Source organism: Panthera tigris, chromosome D4 (genome assembly GCF_018350195.1).
Source record: "Panthera tigris isolate Pti1 chromosome D4, P.tigris_Pti1_mat1.1, whole genome shotgun sequence".
Lineage (NCBI taxonomy): Eukaryota > Metazoa > Chordata > Mammalia > Carnivora > Felidae > Panthera > Panthera tigris.
The window spans coordinates 85,731,238-85,750,280 of NC_056672.1; the positions used below are offsets into that span (position 1 = coordinate 85,731,238).

Genomic DNA, 19,043 nt, shown 5'->3' on the forward strand with positions numbered 1-19,043 from the left:
CACCCGGGGTCCCTGGACACCTACTTGTCGGTCTGAGGCTGCAGACGGCCAGCAGCAAGGCGACAACGGGGAGAAGCGTGCCGCGGTCCATGCTGTCCAGCTGGGGGTCTGTGCGCCGGGCCTTATCCGGTGTCCAGGGGCAGGGCTGCAGGCGGGCGTGGGGGCCGGCGTGGGCGCGAGCGGGGACCCAAGGGGAACAGGCGGCCGGAGCGGCGGCGTCCCTGCTCCAGCCTTCTGAGGTGGCGGCCGAGGGGTCAGGAGAAGTGGGCACAGGGGCGCAGGGCCGGGGGTCGCTGGCTGAAGGATGAACGGGGAGGGGATGCTGGGCTCCCGTGGACGGCAGCTGTGACACAGCCCCGGCCCGGGGGTGCAGATAGGAGCTAGGGTATGAGCGGCAGCGGTGGGGAGCTCCCAGCTCATCCAGCCTGGCCCGGGGAGGCAGGAAATGCGCTTCCTTAGAGAAGGGGCCGGGCCAGGCGGCCTGCCAGGCGGGGAGAGGAAGTGCCACGGGCTGTGTCGCTGGGTGGGGGGCCCTGAGGCAGGGGGGAGGAGGCAGTGGGGGTGGGAGGGCCCAGGCTCCAGGCTTGTCTCCCCCACACACCCCCCTCTCCCATCCCACCCTCTCCAGGGCTGGTGGGGCGCCTCCGGCAGCCCCCCGCCGGCAGATGAAAATAATCATCCTGAAGCCTACCCAGAAGACCTTTCCGGGGCCGGGCCCTGGCCAAGGAGGCTCAGCTGGAGCTCCTAGTCCCGTGAACTCCGTTGTTCCCATTTTGCAGATGAGGAAACAGAGGCCTGATGTGGTGAGATAACTGGCCCAAGAAGATGGTGGAGGTGGGATTCACACAGGTGTCACTCAGCACCAAAAGTGGCTTACATATAAGCCTTGACACTGGCTCGTCATCCCCTGTTTTGCAGGCAGGGAAACTGAGGCCCAGGATAGGGAAGGAACACTCTCCCAAATGGCGGCTGGGGCTGCCCCCTTCCACGGGTGGAAAAATGCTCCAGGGACAAGAGATAGCCCCAAACGAAAGAGGGACCCTCTGTAATGTCCTTTCTTTTTAAGTTTTTTTTTTTTTTTGAGAGAGAGAGACACACACACACACACAGCGCGTGAACAGGGGAGGAGCAGAGAGAGAGGGAGATACAGAATCGGAAGCAGGCTCCAGGCTCCGAGCTGTCAGCCCAGAGCCCTATGCAGGGCTTGAACTCACAGACCGCGAGATCGTGACCTGAGCCGAAGTTGGACGCTTAACTGACTGAGCCACCCAGGTGCCCCTGGAATGTCCTTTCTGAAGTCAGATGGTCCTGGATTCAAAACCTGCTCTCCTTGCTCTGAGCTACGAGGCCTTGAGCAAGTCTCCACAGCCTTTACCCTGTTTGTAAACTGGACGCAGCCGTGCCTTCCTCACCAGCCTGCTGTGAGATTTTGGGAGGTCAGGGCACTACAGCGCTGAGCCTGGGCCTGACTCAGGAAGTGCTCCCCCATCGGTGCTCCCTGAGCCTGGGAGACAATCCCCAGAGCAGTCCCTTTTTCATCTTGCAAATAGTAAACGCCAACTGTGTGCTCCCCATGGTTTTAGTCACAGGTAGCCCCTAGGGTCAGGCCAAGGGAGCTCAAAGAAAGCCTGAGCTGCCTGGCCTTTGAAGGACTGGGGGAGTAGGGGGTAGGGTGTAGAAGAAATGGGTAAAGAGGGTACATGGGGCAGGGGACCAATGGCAGAGAGGGGCACAGAGGCAGGAAGTGGTTGGACAACTTGTGGGACAAGCAGGGAGTGTGGTTGGGACAGGAAGCCTGGAGAGGCAGGCTCTGAGGGGGGCAGTGGGGGGGGGGTGCTTGAAGGCCAGGACTTGATCCTGAAGGGTAGGGGGAGTCATGGAAGGTTCTGGAGCAGAAGGTACTGGCTTTGAGAAGACAAATTGTGGGGTGTGCTGGCAGGACCCACAGAAGGGATGGGGCCAGGAGGCCTTTCTGTTTATACTTGTCCTGGGTCACAGATGGGGAAACGGAGGCCCCGGGAGGGAGGAGAAGCCAGGAGCCCTGGGGGCCTCTGGAGGGAGAGAGCAGGAGTGTGGTTGTCTCTGAGGAACTGACACAGGGGCGTGGGGAGTGTGGGCATGGCTCCTTGGGCAGGGATAGGGGGAAGGTTCGCTGTCAGACCCCTGTAGCTGCCCGGCCCGTTTCTGGTGACGCATAGGTGTGGGGTCATGGGGGACCCATCCATGCCCAGCAGGCAGGAAGGCTGTGATGGGGAAGATGGGGCCACCCCGAGAGTGACCACTCCTCTGCCTGTCCCGGCGGGTGCGGAGATGGGGAGGTGGGCACCACAAGGCCAAAGGCGGCTGCGAGGTTTCCCCAGGCCCTCGGAACAGGAGTCTGTACCCCAGGGACAGTTAGTTAATCCAGCCCCAGGGGCTGAACTCCCCAGGGCCCCAGGCTCCGCCCTAGGCGGTCACCTTATCAGCTCTGAATCCTCACAGCCACCCCTGGAGGCCAGTGACATCAGACCATTTACGGAGGAGGAACCCAAGGCTCCCTGAAGTCTGCCTGACCCTCAGCTGGAAAGTGGACACCTCGGGACCGCCTGGCTCACCTCCTCCTTCGCTGAATGTGGAGAAGACAGATGTCGCTGCGGCTGTGGGTGTCACAGGGCGATGGCCATCCCAGGCTGTAGCAAGGACCCCAGGGGAGGCTCTCCCCAAACCTTCCTCCTTCTCACTTCCTCCCTTCGCTACACAACCCATCTCCACCCACTTTATAAACAAGACCCACTGGGTTCTCTAGAAAGCAGGAGAGGCTGCAGGCAGACACCAGGAAGGACTTACAGGAAACTTCCAGGGACAGAAAAACCTACAGGCGGTTATGGAAGGGCCTGGAGCCCTGGCCCCAGAGACCTCGTGGAGGAAGGAGGAGATCGGGACCCCCAGCTGTGGAGAGGAGATCACCCTGAAGTTCCCACAGCACCCCTGGCCTCCCCACCACGCCCTAGTCTGTGTGGGATTGTGTTGTCTAAGTCTCTGCGCTTGACTAGAAGCCCCTTGTGGGGGAATTTTGATGCCTCTGCACTGCTGTGTCCCCGGCACAGAGCCCAGGACCCTTTGGGCCTTCAGATATATTTATTGAAAGCCCGACGTATCCAGAAAGATAAGGCAGGGGCGGGGGCTGGGGAGGCATAGGGAAATTGAGGTACAGAGAGGCGGGCCTTGCTTCCTGTTCCTCAGTGGAAGAAGCCAGTCCTCAATCTGGGTTGCCTGTCCCTGGAAAGCTTGACGGTCATATGGTCTCACACCTGGGGACAGACCTTGGGTTAGCCATCCTCCGTTTGCCCCCAGATGTGTTCTCCATCTCGACGGACACATCTGCTGCCTCCTGTTCCCCTCAGCCCTGCACAGATCACAGAGAGGAAGGCGGAGGGGGCCGGGCGGGTAGCATTCATTCCTCGGACGTTTTCCCTGCTGGATCACTCCGCTGAAGGCCACAGCGCTGACCAGGCCCTCTCCAGGCCGAGGGTGGTCATGGCGCACACTGCTGCCAGCCCTGGGCTCTGCCCCGTCCCTCGTGGTTTCCCCACACCCTGTCTACACCTGCGTAAACAGACCCTCCATTAAATTCTCAAATTATCCCATTGGAGCGTGCCATCTGTTTCCTGCTGGGGCTCTGACTGACACAAATGCGTTCAGGTGCCGCCTAGCCACACGCCAAAGAGACATGTGGCCAATGGCCAGGCCCCTGTGCCTCAAGCCTACAATGGGCAGGTGCACAAATTCTGCTGCTTCCTCCTCCTGGCTGGCTGGGAAGGCCAGAGCTGCAGGAAGGGATCAGCACGTCTGCCTTGGCCACCAGCCACAGGAGGAATTTTAGGCAATCCCCAGGGACCCCCCCAGGCGGCTGTCTGTCTCCAGCATCGGCCGGGAGCCAGGGGCTGTTGGAACACCGGGCCAAACCCACAAGGACAAGGGAGAAAGTGGGTGCACAGGAAAGAGAGCACGGGACTGGGGTCAGGGTGTGCAGACTCTGTCTCCGGTGGCCTCGGGCAAGACTTTTCTATGCTCTGGGTCTCAGTTTCTTCGTCTGCACAAGGGGATGGCTGCCTGCCGGCCTGGAGAAGCTTGAAGCCCGGGACAAGAATCAGAATCGCTCCCCCATTAACAAAGCTTGCCCGGCCCCGTACCAAGTGCCAACCTACTGCCACCTAACAGGCTGAGACTGTCACGTCTCCATTTTACAATGGAGGAGACGGAGACTCAAGTGCACATGACACCAGGGCTGGGGCAAAGCAAATCTGGGCCTGTAGTTCCTCCCTTGGCTTCTAGAACATTCCATCCTGGTGTTCTTCCCATCTCCCTGGTCGCCTTATCTGCCTCTTGGCTGGTTCCTCCTGATCCTTACTCGGCCTTTTCCCTTCTCTGTTTACCCTCACTTCAGGGTCAGGTTTTCTCAAACCTTGGGGACCATGGTGTTGTGTCCCCACACAAATCCTGGGACTCGGGCTCAAACAATTCCAGCGTTTTGTGAACATACGTATATGCCCTTATGATACGCGTCCATCTTGTCTCGTTTTCTTTGAAACACTGATCACAAGCCACTCTGTTGGTTTCATTATCCACCAGCAGGTCTTGGCCATAAAAGATGATGCCTTAGATCCCCGCCTGTCAAGTGCGGCCCTAATATCTCCTGAGAGCTTCTCTCTGGCCCTGACCCAGACCTGCTGACTCAGAACCTGCATTTTATCGAGACCTCCAGGGCACTCATGTGCACATTAAGCTTGAGAAGGGCTGTTCTGGGCGCCCTCATCCCGACAAATGGCTTTAAGTACCATCTATATACTGATGGCTCCCAGCTTTCTATGTCCAGCCAGAACTCTCCCCCGCTCCCCGCCCCCGCCCCCCCCCCCGCCCCGCCGCCACGAGGCTCCAGGCTCCTGGATTGTGAATAAGCAGCTCAGACTTCCCGTGTCCAAAACCACGTTCTCCTGATTCTCTGCCAAGCGCTCCTGCCTCTGTGTCTCCATCTTCAGAACGTGACGATTCCACCCCCCTCTCATTGCTCAAGCTTTGAGGTGAACCTTGACTCTCACACCTCTCGTCCAACCTACAAGCAAATCTTGGTGGCGGCGCTCCCAAATTCCCAGTGTTTGGGGGGTTCCCACTACCCCACAGCTACTGCCCCGGTCAGGACCAGAACCTCTTAGAATATTGTAGTCACCTCATGGAGCTCCCTTGCCCCTGCCACCCCCCCCCCCCCGCCCCCACGGCTTACCCCAGGCCATTCTGCACACAGTAAAGGGAGGCTGTTAAAGTGAAGCCAGATTCCAGCCCTTCTGCTCCGCCCCCTCAAATGGCCAGCGAGGCTTCCCCGTCCCCTCTCCAACCTCATCTGCTCTTCTCCCCCTAGCCCCCCACACTCAGCCGCCCTGGCCTCCCGTGCTGTTCCTTGAATGCGCCAAGCACATGCCCACCTCAGGGCCTTTGCACTTGCCATTCCCTCTCTCTGAAACACTGTTCCCTTAGATAAGCCCAGGGCGCTCGCTCCTCATTCTTAAACCACAGATCAAATGTCGACGGTCAGTGTGACACACTATACGGTGTTTACTTTGTCCATCTCCCTCTCGAGAACACAAGTTCCATGAGGGCGAGGGCCTTGCTCTGTTCGCTACCAAACGCCCATCACTTCCAATAGTGCCCGGCCCGTGGGAGGTGTTTGGCTAAGTACTGATGGGAATAAATGAATGGGCTGTGCATACGTTGTGACCCTCAGGTGCCAGGGGGTGGGTGCTGGAAGCATTCTGAGCCCAAGGACAGGGTCTCTGATGAGGGGGGAATGACCCCCCAAGGGTACGTGGTGGTCACAAGGGTCAGTGGTCCCGCCAGACGCTGTTGTGTTCCAGAAGACAGAAGTCCCTCAGAGTCTCCCTGTCATTCCCCAAGTACAGGTTGGCTTTTCTGATGAAACCCACTCCCCGTAGTCTGAAGAGCTCACGAGGACCACCTAGGAGGCGAAAGAATTCTACTGGGCCAGGATCCTAGAACCTCTAAGTTATAGGGCTCAGGGTTCATAGAAAGAGAAGCTGAGGCCCACGAAGGGGAGAGACTCACCCAGCACCCCATGAACCATGGAAGGCACCACAGGCAGGAGACCCTGAACCAGAACCCTAGGAAGAGGGAAGAAGCAGGAGAGGCAGGTGAGGGTCTAGCCCTGTGCCTCTGCTTTGCTGTGTGGCTTGGGACAAGTCACACCGCCTCTCTGGGTCAGCTTCCCCAACGAGGAAGCCCTGTGGTCACAGGCTGCACATGTGCAGTAGGGCTCTGGCCTCCCACCCTTGCAAAGCCCCCCCACTGTGGAGCCGCCAGGCCTTCCTGTTTACTCGAGGCCCCTCTCGAGGCTGGGAGGCCTCAGCCTTGGCCTCCTCTGCTCCCCGCTTCCTTCCTCTCCCACTTCAGCGCCTCCGGCCAGGCCCTCAGGGCCCTTGAGGCCAAGACTTAGGGGCGCAGTCCAGCAGGGGGGGCATCTGAGGCCACCACCCCCGCAGAGCGCTCTCTCTCTGAGACCCTGAGGTCTCTGGCTGGTCATAATGTTCCGGCACTTTGGGACAAAGCTGTTGCCTGGAGCGTCCCTAGAGACGTGAAGAGTGTGACAGCGGCGACTGTCTCCTGTCTGGATCCAGTGCCACACCCACCTCCCTGCCCACGCTAGCGGATGAGCACTCGTGCTCCCTGACCCCAGAGACTCTCTCCTCCCCACCCCCAGGGTCCAGGCCTCCGCCGAGCAGGTTCTCCCTGAGCTACCCAAAGTGTGGGCCACGGACCAGGAGCTGAGCCTCGCTGCCCAGACCAGCCCTGCTGAAGCAGAATCAGCTTTTTAACCAGACCCGGGAGATTTGCTCGCACAGGAAGCCTGGGTGCACGCAGTTCTGGTCCCCTGCCTGTTGTTGTTGTTTTTAGTGTTTGTTTATTTATTTTGAGGGAGAGGGAGAGAGAGAATCCCCAGCGGGCTCTGCACCTGTCAGCACAGAGCCCGACATGGGGCCCGATCTCATGAACCACGAGATCATGACCTGAGCCAAAATCAAGAGACGCTTAACCGACTGAGCCAGCCAGGCGCCCCCACCATCCCCTCCCCTCCCCTCCCCGGGTTTAAAGTCCTTCCTGGGCCTCATCCCTTAGGTGTTCTTGTCTCCGAGGCTGAGCCTGAATCTATGATGCCTTTACAACTAACTTCCAGTTTCCAAGAAATTTAGGGGATGGACGAGAAGGTGGGACGACACCAGAAGGAAGCAAAGGGTGAAACTGGAAGGAGTTTTCTGCAGGACAACTGGTCCCGCCACGGGCCTGTGTCATCACCAGAGCAGGGCCATCCTGGTTAACAGAGGCCTGACAAATATCGCACCCGAATGCGGCGTGGGGTCCTGGGTGGCACCCTGATTTGAACAAAGATGCGTTTTGGGGACCATTGGAGCAAGTTGCATGTGGACTATTATATATTATGATATTAGTGTTAACTTAGTGTTATTGAAGCTCTGAGTTGTGGTTGGGTAGGAAGATGTCCTTGCTTTTTAGAGTCATACTGTAGGGGTGGAATTTTTCTCATTTGTAATTTACTGTAAATACGTTGTCAAAAGTAAAACAGTAATGAGGAAATATAGGGAAATGATAACAATTACTGTATGTTGGTGTTCACTGTATTATTTCCTCCAATTTTCAATTTGTTTACAATTTTTCATTAATGGGGCACCCGGGTGACTCAGTCGGTTGAGCGTCCGACTTCGGCTCAGATCATGATCTCACGGTTTGTGGGTCCGAGCCCCGCGTCGGGCTCTGTGCTGACAGCTCGGAGCCTGGAGCCTGCTTCCGATTCTGTGTCTCCCTCTCTCTCTGCCCCTCTCCTGCTCACGCTCTCTCTCTCTCTCAGAAATAGACATTAAAAACAAAACAAAACAAAACAAAAATCCTCTTTCTGAGACTCCCATTGCCCCTAGAGGAGAGACTGGATGCTTGGGTCGGCATTCAAGGCCCTGCAAACCTGGCCCCTCCGGGCTTGTCTCTTGCTACTGTACCCCCTTCTCGCCCGTATTCCATCCAACAGGCCTCTGTGACTCGGCAGAGCTGTTCCCTCTACCCTTCCGTGCCCTTACAGTGAAGAGGGCTCCTAGGAATGTTGAAGGCCCCACTCGAGAGCTCCAGCTCAAGGAACCCGCTGCCACCAGGGGACCCCTGTGCACTCAGCTGCTGAAAACTGATCTCAGTTTTGTGAGCACGGGCCCCCTCCTGGCACTGGAGGTGGGGGGGGGGCACATCCCAGCAGGCGGCGGCTTATGAGCCTGTCTTGCCAGCACGGCCCGGTGCTCTGGAAAACACGCACAGAGGACACCCTCAAAAGGAGTGTCTGTGGTAGCAGGGACCGGGTGATGGGCACTGGAGCTTTTACATTTCTGTGTTTTTTCAAGCCGCTTCTTGTTTTAAGCGCATAAAGTGATTCTGCGGCGAACAGTAGTTGGGGTCAGCCTAGATTGTCATTCACCTGGGACACACCTGGAGTGACGGTGCAGTAACTAGAAAAAAACACGCATGACGAAGATGCTTCTGTCAGGTGATCTCCGTAGCGCCTCATCATCTTTGGAGTGTTTTCCCCGCTCGTTTTCGGCGTGTTTTCTCCGCGTCTCTTCCCCGCTGATCCCCGCAGCCCTGTGCTAGGTGCGTGTGTGCATGTTAGCCCGCTTGGTCGGATGTGCCCGCTGCCGGAGGTGGAAGGTCACAGAGAGATCGAGGCCCCCCCCCGCACACCCCAGCTGGCACGGGGAACAGAGGCCAGCAGCAGAGACCTGCCCTCCCGCACCCACCCGGGGCCAGAAGGCTCATCCCCCCACGACGCCTGCCTTCTCCTACCTCCCCTGTGCTGGCTTTACTTGTGCTGTTATTCTTTCAATAGACTCACCTTTCGTAACTTAAATATGTTTATTTTAAAGGAAAGTTTAAATAACTAATGCAGAAGGGAGACCAGCCACGCTTGCCGTAAATAAAAGGGGACACACCTTGGGCCCAATCAGCCCCACGTCGCGTTTCGGTCCAGCCAGGTGTGGCCCGCTGAAGGTTCTCTTGGCTCTAAAGGGAGTCGGTGGGGACTAGGACGGGTGTTAAGGACACGTGAGCACCAAGTTGAGCCTTCCTCGGTGAGGAGGTCACAGAGTGAAAGAACAGAAAAGGGAAGGTGCTTCTCCCCCAGGGATTTCTGGGGCGCCCCCGAAGCACCCCAGCCCTGCACCATCCCCAAGGCCACTCTGGTCTCGGCTCCCGCAGGCCCCAGTGACTCCCTCCCACACCCCCGTTCAGCGTGTTCTCGTCCTACCCTTGGGAGGGGAGGGGTGCAGGGGGCACGGACCCTAACTCAGATTTGGAAATGGGCTCAGAAAGGGCAGGCTGTGACCCGTCCGGGGAGGCACCGGTGGGAGGCCCTTCGTGTCTCGCCTCCTCAGGGAGGTGCCGCGGACCCTTCCATCCCGATGCCCTTTCCGGACGCTCAGAACTTCTTACACGCAGGAGGCCAATTACCGCCCCCCTAGCCAGCTGACATGTGCCACCCCCACTGCCCAGGAAGCCCCCCACAGCCTATAACCTCACTGCCTACTGCACACAGGCCCCAGTGGGGTTCAGCATAGAAAACATGCTCAGAGACATGAGGGGTCAGGGCCAAGGCCGCACAGCAAGGGTTCAGAGGAACACAGGCCAGGGCCCAGCTCTGCCTGACCACAAGTCCCTGAGAGCAAGGACCCTGCCTCAGTCACCCGGGACCCCCAGACCCAGCATGCCCTGGGTGAGGAAGGGCCCTGGGTCTTCCTTCCCCTGGTACTAGGGGAGGGCAGCTGGCCGAGGCGGGGTGAGGGGCTTGAGGAGGACTGGGAGGGTGAGGGGCTGCTGGAGGCCACATCACGTGGATCAACTCCAGTGAAAGCAAAGAAAAAGGAATAAAACCGAATGTCCTTGGAAATTCCTTTAGTGCTTGGCTGTCCATGAAAACAGGATAAAGTGGCTTCCTCTGTCTGTGCTCCAGCCGGGCAGGGTGGAGGCGCTGAGCTCAGGCCAGGACAGCCTCAGGTCAGCACGGGGTGGGGTGGGGGGGGGGCAGCAGGGGAAGGGGCTCCAGTGCTGCTACTTGAGGGCATCCAGGTGGGTGCAGACTTGGGAGAAGACATTGTCCACGGAGCCTTCGGCATTGACCTGCAGGGAGACGGCCGGGAGGGCAGAGATGCTGGGGAGGGCCATGCGGGCCTCATTGGGGCAGGGGCTCACTTCCCCCAGAGGTGTGGCCTGACTCTCTGAGCCCAGCCACAGGGGACAGCAGCCCATCACGGAGCCAGCGGGGAAACCAAGGCCCGGAATGGAGGGTTGGCCCAGGGTCACGGGGATTTTGGCCAACCCAGGCAAAACTCCAGATTCCTGGGGCTACCCGCGGCCTGCAGGGGGCGCACCTTGCGTACGATGCCACGTTTCTCATAAAAGGCGATGACAGGTTCCGTGGCCTTGTAGTAGGTCTCTAGTCGCTTCTTGATGGTCTCCTCATTGTCATCCACACGCCCGCTGGTCTCTCCGCGCTTCAGGAGCCGCTGGGTCATGGTCTCAGGGCCTGCGTCCACATACAGCAGCAGCGTGGGCTGTCCGATCTGCGGGTGGGGCGGTAGTCACAGGGGCCCCATTCCCGTCCCCCGGGGGCCATCTCCTCCCCATCCTCCCATGCCCGAGGCCTCACCTGAGACCCACTCAGATCAGACCATCAAGCCCTTCCCCAGGGCAGCCTAAAGGACCTTCCTAAAACTACTCCTCTCCTCCAAACTCTCCCATAGCTCTCCAGCACCCTCAGAGAGGGCCTCCCGCCTTCCTCACCTTGTGTTTCCCACTCCTTTGCTCTCCTGGCTTCAGTCACACCGATTCTCTGAAGTCTAGGCTCTCGTCAACCTCCTCCCAAGCCAGGCCTTCGCTCATGCCAAGAATCCTCATCCTCAATCCCAAGTACTTGCCTTCAGATTTGAGCTAAAATCTCATTCCTCTGGGGCAGTCTGCCCAGATGCAACCCACACCCCCCCACCCCGCCCACCGTCCCCAGCCCTCTGGGGCACACTCTTGAGTCCCCTTTACTTCTCTGCCCAGAATGTCTCAGGAGGCCTCTGGTGATTCACTTAGTGTCCCTCTCCCCTGCCAGTCCAGGAGCCCCTAAGGACATCAAGGCATCTGTCTGACACAGCAGGGCTGGACAGGACTTGACTGAGGGGTGACGGGCTGCCGAGCTCTGGGGGCTTCTGAATAACGTCACTGTTGTTGGAATAAGCCGGGAAGGGCAAGGAAGGAGGCTGACCTGTCCTCCTTCGGTGAGGCCCTGATGCCCCCTGGTGTCCAGATCTGAGAAGACGTGTTGCCGGGACCCCTGGAGCCCATGGCAGGGCTGGGCCTTTGCGCTGAGCCCACCACCCACAGTGGCGCCCCCAACAGCCCCAGGAAGGAAGGAGACTTTTAGTAATCTCATTTTCTAGATGTGGCCCTGAGGGTCAGAGGTGACGTCACACAGCTGGTATGGGTGGGTCATGACAGGACGTGCCTTAAGGCTGCCTAGCACCTGACTACAGGGTCCATGGCCTCCCAGTCTGAAGGAAGGCCAGCCCGCTTCCATTTCAAAGACAGGGCAACCGAGGCCCAGAGCAGGGTAGACACTTTCTGGACTGTGGGCACTTCAAGGTCAGGAAATCCAATCTCCTTCCACTGGAGGAGGCTCAAAGTTATGGAAGCCCAAAGGTGGCCCCAGCCTCACAGGCTTGGGAAGTGGGGGTTGGGGGTCTGGTCCTGCCCCAGCCTGTCGGGATGCCTGGTCCTCCCCACAAGGCCAGGGAGGAGTCCCTCTGCCAAGAAAACTCCTTGAGCCCAGCCCCCACCCTTGCACTTGCTTGCAGCCCTGTTTCCCTAGTATGACCTGTGACACCGGAGGCGTGGGTGTATGTGTGTGTGTGCCCACGTGTGTGTGCATGTGTATATCCCTGTGTATCAGTGAGCTGTGTCCGTGTACGTACACGTATGTGCGTGCATGTGCGTTGCCAGACGTGTGTGCACATGTATGCATGCCTGTGTGCATGTGTGTATGTGCCTGTGGCTTTGTGCTGTGTATATGCACGCACACGTGCGTGTGCTTGGGGCCTGTGTGCGTATGTCTGGGAGAGGTGCCCCCACCCTGTTTTCCTGGTGGGAAGCTGTTCACGCAACTCGGGGCCATCATCCTCAAGGCCTACTTTTTCTAGGCCTTTCACAGACTCCCCGCGGCCCACGGAAGGAGACTGGACTCCCCTCCCTGGCACTGGAGGCCTCCAGCCAGGCCTGAATCGCCTCTCCCACATCATCCTGGTTGCCCTGCCCCATAGATTCTCTTCTCTCCATGCCAGCCGGAGCCTTCCAGCCCTGTCCCTCCCACTCCCTGGCCCTCTGTGTTTGTAAGGTGCCAAGCCCCACTTTTGGAGGGTACGTTCTCTCTAATCTCCATTCTGCTCCTTAAGGCAGCTGCCAACTGTGTCTTCCTATTTTGCAAATGGGGGGGACACTGAGGGTCAGGGAGGCAGAATGATGGACCTCAGGCCTGTTGAGCTGGAACCTGAGCTCGGGTTTGTGAGCTCCCCAGCCTGTGCTTCCTCCTCTTCTAGACTTTTCTTCTAAACTTCTAGAAAGACTTCCAGAAAGTCTTCTCCAGTTTCCCTCCTTACCCCTCTCCCCACCCCAACCCCACAATCAGTGTCTCTTTGCCCCAAACTCTCTCTGGCCATCGTGGCAGCCCTCTTTCCACCTGACCACCCCACATCACAGCTCCCAAATGCACCCACCAAGTTGCACTTACCTTCCGCTCAAACTCCTCTCCCTGCTGTACTTCCCGAGGGTAGCCATCGATCAGGAAGCCTTTGGAAGTATCTACCTTGGCCACCATGGCATCTCGGAGCATGTCCAACACTGTCTCCTGGGGGCACCGGAAAAGATGGCGGGGTCATGAACCCCTCTCCCTCCACCTTCCTCTAGGCCTCTGCCCTAATAAAGAAGTTTCAAACAAGCCTCTCTCTCCAGGAAGCTTCCTTTGAATGTGAAGGCTTGACTGGCTGATTAAATCATTCATTCACCCATTCATTCATTCACTCAATAATATCGATGGAGCCCCTGTTCCCCGCCAGCTCCCGTCCAGGGATCTGAGGACACCACTGCGAACAAAGCAGGCCTTCCTCAAGAAGCTCACAGTGTGGTGAGGCCGGTTCATCAATTTCCAAACATGGCACAGGTTGAATGGGCAGAGAAGGGGTTATAAAATTAGGGGGTCTGAGCCCAAATCTGTGGAGCCAGGAGAGTCTGAAAGCTGAGGAGGAAAGAACATTCCAGGCAGGAAGGAATATAATGAGTTGGACGGGACAGAAAGGCCAGGGCAGCTGGAGGGCGGAGAGCTGGGGAGAGGGGGGTTGAGTGGGTGGAGTGAGGCTAAATGGGTCAGCAGGGCAGGGTCCTAGAGGCTCTGGGAGCTTCTAGAAGGAATTTTCTGCCAAGGGCCATGAGGACCAAAGCCAGGAGTGTTTGGAGCCAGGGAAGGTCAAGGCAGAGTGTCATGGGCTCTGCTGGCTGGAGCCCACTCAGGGCCACCATCACCCCCCACCCCACCGGGCCCACTCACCAGTGGCACCAGCTGTCCCTTCTCCATGATTTCCGACAGCATCTTGCCCCTGGCCGAGCCCGAGCTGACCTCGGCCCGCAGGAGGTCCCCGGTGGAGAGGTGGGTGTAGCCGTACTTCTGGACAATCTTCTCACACTGGGTGCCCTTCCCCGAGCCGGGCCCTCCTGCAAGCGCCCACCCGTTCAGAAGCCCCAGGAAATGGGGCCGCCGCAGGGATAGGGTCACCCCGCAGAGAAGGGGCAGCGCCCCGGGGTGCCACCCCAGGCCCAGGCTCCCACCGACGCCTGCAAAGAGCCTCCCTGCTGGCCGCCTTCCCCGCCTGCCTTGGACTCACCCACCACAAAGATGATCTTGGTTTTCTTCAGCTTCTCTGTGGGAGAGAAGAGGGGAGCAGAGTTCAGTCACTCGCTTGGCAAACGGCACCTCGGGAGGGACAGGCCTGGGCCGGGCCCTCTAAAGCCTGGAGCCTCTGAGGGGCTGGGACACCCGCCCTCGCAGCCCCTCCCTGTGGGCGGCTGGGCAACGGCGGGTCACCTCTGGCCTTACAGTCTTCTGTGTTGTGGAGGTTTCTCACGCAGCAGGCCCCCATGGTTCCCGTTCTGCTGTGTCCCCTACCCTTTCCCTCCCAGACCCCGGGCCTGCCCATCGCCCGCCTTCCCTGGGTGGTACAAACGTGGAGTCGGCAACCACAACATACGTTGCCCCGGAGACGGTTGCCAGGGAAGCCGGCTGCGGTGGGCACAAAGAACCCTTGCCCAGAGTGGGAGGTGCGCTGATGCTCCCGCCTCAGCCCCGCCCTTAGAACTCAGCAGGACCACAGCCTCACCAGACCGAGGGAAACTGAGGCCTGCTCCAAGGGCGCCAGACCCAGAACCGGAAGCTGGGCCCTCTTCCCAGGCGGCCCGGCCTTCCCCTCTTCTCAGGGAGAAGAAGGTCCTCACTGTGTAACCTTAGGAAAGGAGTCCCTGGCCCTCTCTGGCTCTCTGTCCCTCCCCACTGACGAAGGCCTGGCAGCTCCCAGGGGCCCTCTGGCCCCGAGGCTGGAAACCCAGAGGAGTTATCTGTAGAACAACTTCTCCCGAGGGCTCCCATCAGCTGCCTGCCGTGGGCCGGCTACCACCTGGAGGTGGGGGAGGCCACAGCCCGGTGGCAGCTGCTGTTCGGAGCCCGAGGGGTGGCAGGGTGACCGCCCGCTCGGGCGGCAGCAGCGGGCTCCTTTAAGGGCCACCCAGGCTGAGGCACAACGCCAAGGATGGGGCCGTGATGCCGCCAGGAGGCGGGCCTGCCAGGCTCCCTGCTGGCCCCATGTCTCCCTCCAGGTCCCAGCCCATAGCAGCCAGGAGGGCCCCAGACATCCTCAAGACCCACCCTCTCTGGACAACGGGGAGACTGAGTCCCACAGAGGCGTTGGGCGCTGCCTCGTCCTTGTTAGGCTTGGCATTTACACACTTGGGGCCTCTCCCCAGGGCTAGCCTCCCCTTGCTAGCGCCCACCCTTTCTAGAAAGAGGCAGGGATTCAGCTCTATAAATACCGGTGTAGGAGGTGAGCTGTGGGGCCCTCAGGAGCCTCAAGGAGGCCTCATCGCTTCTAAAATTAATCCTGGAGCTGGCGCATCCCGTGAGATGCCTGAGGAGGATGTCGGAGGCTCCCAGACGGGCCCCTCTGGCAGCCCCAGAACCTCCCCCACCCCTTCCCAGAATGTCTCCTGAAAGCACGCCCCCTTAACAGATGGGCACACTGAGGCCCAGGCAATGAGCAGCAAAGAAGAGAATCCCTACCTTCCATCCTGCTGAGGTCCGGGGAGCCGAGTCAGCGCTCTGCAAGACAAGGGCACAGGTGGGGCCGGTGAGGGGGGCTCTCCTCCATCCTGCCTCTGCTCCTGCCCAGCCCCACGGTGTGCCCCAGGCCCTGATGCTCCCAGCGGCACCGGGCAGCGAAGGCCCCCGGCAGGTTGGGTGACCTTGGGAAAGTCACCTTTCCTCCGTGTGTGTCCCCTGCCTCACCTGTAACAAAAGGGCGGCAGCCCCCTCCTGTCCACCTTTTCCCGCTGGAGGAGCCGGGTGGTAAGGGCGGTGCTGAGGGACGGAAACAGTGACATCAGCACCTGCTGGGCCGCTCCCTTTGTGAGTCCCAGAAAACAGGCGTCTGCCCAACACCTTGGTGATGCTCCCCCGGGGCCAGGAGGAAAGACTTGTGGAGGCCAGAGAGGGGGGACTTGAGCTGCAATACATCCCACCTGGGGTGGGGTTTGGACAAGGATGTTCAAAGGGACATCACGGAGGCCCGAGGGGGAGGAAGCTGTAGGAGCTGCTCATGGGGGACACAGCCCTGTACAGCTGTCATGGGGGATCTCCGGCTCTCACCACCCCCCACATGGCCCCTGCCCCCTCACCCCCTCGAGGACCGTGTTCCTCAGCATGTGAGTCCACCCCGACCCCTCTGGGGACCCCACTCTGCTTCAACGTCCCCTCCCACCTACAGTTACCACCTACCCACCTCTGGCCTCCGTTCCCCAACCCCCGGCGGCCCTCCCCAAGGCTACCAGCTACCATCACAGCCACTCTTGCCTTGACCTTTGACGCCCGCCACAGCATTCCTCCCGCCTGGCATGCCCGCAACCCCAGGCCCTTTACTCCTCGCTCTCACTTTGGCTTCAGGTTCCCAGGACCCCTGCCTCTGCCCAGGCAGCCCCGGCCTCCCTTCCCAGCCCCGTGAGTCTACAGCCCCTGGACAGGCCCCAAGTCCCCACAGACCTTCCCACGTCCCCAGCTCCGTGCCCTATTACCCAGCCAGAGGCCCTGTCTTCTCTCACACCCGACTTCCACCCTGCACACCCACATCCCAACCCTCTTGCTCCCGAACCTCTCTGCAGTCTGTGTCCTCAACACCACTTCCTTGTTCCAAGCAGGGCACCTGGCCACTGCCCCGGCCTCCCGTGGGTCTCTCCATACCCCACCAGGCAGTCCGCAGGATTTTCTGTGAGAAGCATCAGACCACATCGCCCACCTGCTTAAAACCCTTCCACGTGTGGCTCCTTGGCTCCCAAGATAAAGCCTGGGCCCCTACAATGGCTGACAGGGCTCAGTAACCTGGCCCCCCCACCCCCCCACCCCCCCGCAGGCTTCACAGCCACCGCTTGAACCGCTTGGAACTTCCTCACCCACCATGACTGCGTCCCACCTCCAGGCCCAGCTACTGTTGCACCTGATGCCTGGATGCCTCTCCCCAGGTGCTATTGTTTAGGACCCAGTTCAGGTGTCACCTCCTTCAGGAAGTCTTCCTGGACTCCGTCCTCCGCTCCCACACTGGCAGGTGCCTCCTTTGAACGCCCCCAGCGTAGCACATACCACACGGTATCGGACCTCTCTGTGGAACTGCAGGCCTGTGTGCCCCACCAGACCGGGCCTGGCCCCAGGCTGAGCATAGGGCTGGGGGCCTCACTCCACCTCCCAGCTGTCTTGGAATGGATTTGAGGCTCGGCGAGAAGGAGAAACCTGCTCCAGAGCCAGGCTAGGGTCAAACTCAGGGGTGCATTTTCTGCTGCTTTAGGCCTGGCACCCAGTAGGTCTTTCAGCAGGTTTATTGGCCGTCCTACCACTCATGGGCCATGAGTTATAGCCTTTTTCCTGCTGAGTGTGCTTAGGGAAGGGCAGATGCTGCCAATGGCCCGCGGCAGCTGGCAAGGGAGGAGGAGGGTCTCCAGGCCAGGGAGAGCCTGCAGTGACCCTGAGGAGTGGCCTCCAACCCACCTTGCCCTGCCTCTTCCCAGTAACCTAAGCCCCTCTGTCCTGCTGGCACCTGCCACTTCCTTCGTCCAAAATAACTTGAGTCGTGAGGAGGCATCACAGAGGCCAGGGGTCCAGGACGGAGTTGGGTTACAGGCTCAGCACCCAGACCTTATAAGGCCCCCGAGCCAGGCTGCAGCAACTCCTCTCATAACTGGGTGGTCTGCCGAGGGGCCTGGGGAAAAGGGGCCCGGGGGGACAGCGACCTAAGGGCTCATCGCTCAGCTGTGTGACCTTGGGCACCTGGTGTCCCCTCTCTGGGCCTGTATCCCCAGGCCGTGACCCGCTCCTGCTGGAGAGTCCTGAGTGGATCTCTGAGCGGTGCTCAGAAAAGGTGCCCCTAGGGCTCCCTTAGAGCCCTCACCAATCATCCGGGGGGCTTCCCGTCCCCCCCAGCGCTCAAAATGACATGGCAGGACAGCTCCTCCAATCACAAAGGCTGCCCCTGCCAGATCCTCCGGGGCAGGGAGTCAGGCCACAGCCCCCTTCCCTGGGCCCCAGCTGGGACGTGCCAAGGGCAGGGACCTGGAGCCCCAGCCCCAGGAGTGCCAGCCGGGACAAAGGGGCGACTGTCTAGGAGGCTAGGAAGGACGGCAACACACAAATCCCCGCCCCCCCCCTCCCCCCCGCAGGGGCACACGCAGGGTGGCACAAACACCCAGAACAGAGCCTGGGGAGAACAGACAGGCAAAAATACAAACGGATCATAACCACGGACACAAACACACAGCCGCACAAACCCCAAGGATGCCCCGACACACACAGGCTGGCGCCCGCCGGGCGCGCGCGGCTTCCCCACGCCCCGCAGAGGCGCCCCCCGCGCGCCCAGACATGCACACGGGCACACACTGACCTGGGGGAGGGGTGCGGCGGGCGCCGGGGCCAGTGGTGCCCTGCCCGTCCTCGCCGGCCGCCCGCAACGGCGACTATTTATAAGGCTGTCAGCAGCGCGCAGCATGCCGGGAGCCAGCGCTCCGCCAGGGCAGGGAGGGGGGAAGGAGGGAGGGAGAGCGGACCGGGAGGGGGGTGGGGGGCCGGACCGGGGTGAGCCCCGATGGGAAGCCAGAGCAAGGCCGGCGCCTCCCCGCCGCGCATCCCCCCCGGTGGCTGTGCCTGCACACAGCACGGCACTTAACAGTTTGCAGAGGGCTTTCCGTTCCTGCCTGACCTCCGGTGTGCCCACATCTCGGCAGGGGAACAGGACCCGGCTTCCTGTAGGACAGCTGGGGAAACTGAGACCCGGAGAGAAGAGGCTCTTTGTGTAAAATCCCACAGCCGGTTGTTGGCAGAGAGAGGCCAGACCCAGCGCGGGAGGCAATCATTGCGTGGATTCTGGGGGCTTTGCCGGCCAGAACAGTCCTCCCCACCCCCAAGTACCTGCCCTCCTCAGATCCTGCCCAGGGACCCCTGGGCCAAGACCCACCTGGAACTCTCCGCCCCCCCCCTCCGTTAGAAGGGGCCCAAGAACCCCCTGGAACTCGAACTCTCTCGGGACCCCCCAAAGACCGTCCATGTACCCATTTCCCAGCTAGTGGTTGTGTAGATTATATATATCAGCTCTGCCTCCGCAAAACTGCCAGGC

At 60.0% G+C, this 19,043-nt stretch overlaps 2 protein-coding genes across 4 annotated transcripts in view; both read right to left on the minus strand.

The window, feature by feature from the left end:
* The window catches only part of ENG (endoglin), a 30,985-nt gene extending 30,530 nt beyond the window's left edge, over positions 1-455 (minus strand). Inside the window, exon 1 of the mRNA XM_042963834.1 lies at positions 25-455. Within this exon, the coding sequence (XP_042819768.1) occupies positions 25-91 (67 nt within the window). The 5' untranslated portion in view covers positions 92-455. The remainder of the gene's footprint in view (positions 1-24) is intronic.
* A 9,515-nt stretch (positions 456-9,970) lies between these two features.
* On the minus strand, positions 9,971-18,382 carry AK1 (adenylate kinase 1). 3 transcript variants are annotated; one of them, XM_042963909.1, is made up of 8 exons: positions 18,315-18,382; positions 15,680-15,751; positions 15,455-15,493; positions 14,010-14,045; positions 13,676-13,839; positions 12,863-12,979; positions 10,464-10,655; positions 9,971-10,212 (listed from the first exon to the last, which is right to left on the minus strand). In XM_042963909.1, exons 3-8 carry the CDS (start codon positions 15,459-15,461, stop codon positions 10,144-10,146), a joined length of 585 nt encoding a protein of 194 aa, XP_042819843.1. In that variant the 5' UTR covers positions 15,462-15,493; positions 15,680-15,751; positions 18,315-18,382; the 3' UTR covers positions 9,971-10,143. The 3 variants fall into 3 exon arrangements, with proteins under 3 accessions (XP_042819843.1, XP_042819844.1, XP_007094506.3); XM_042963910.1 differs by lacking the exon at positions 15,680-15,751 and having other exon boundaries at positions 18,315-18,377; XM_007094444.3 differs by lacking the exons at positions 15,455-15,493; positions 15,680-15,751; positions 18,315-18,382 and adding an exon at positions 14,210-14,352.
* Between the last annotated feature and the right edge of the window lie 661 nt (positions 18,383-19,043).

What these genes read in the sequence shown, in the direction of transcription:
- AK1 (XM_007094444.3), bottom strand. Translation starts at nt 14,321, where the DNA reads ATGGGCAGGCCCGGGGTCTGGGAGGGAAAGGGTAGGGGACACAGCAGA. An exon ending in GAGAGGAGTTTGAGCGGAAG is followed by an intron (nt 10,656 to 12,862) that starts GTAAGTGCAACT and finishes CCCCACCCGCAG; the next exon opens with ATCGGACAGCCCACGCTGCT. An exon ending in AACGTGGCATCGTACGCAAG is followed by an intron (nt 10,213 to 10,463) that starts GTGCGCCCCCTG and finishes GTCTCCCTGCAG; the next exon opens with GTCAATGCCGAAGGCTCCGT.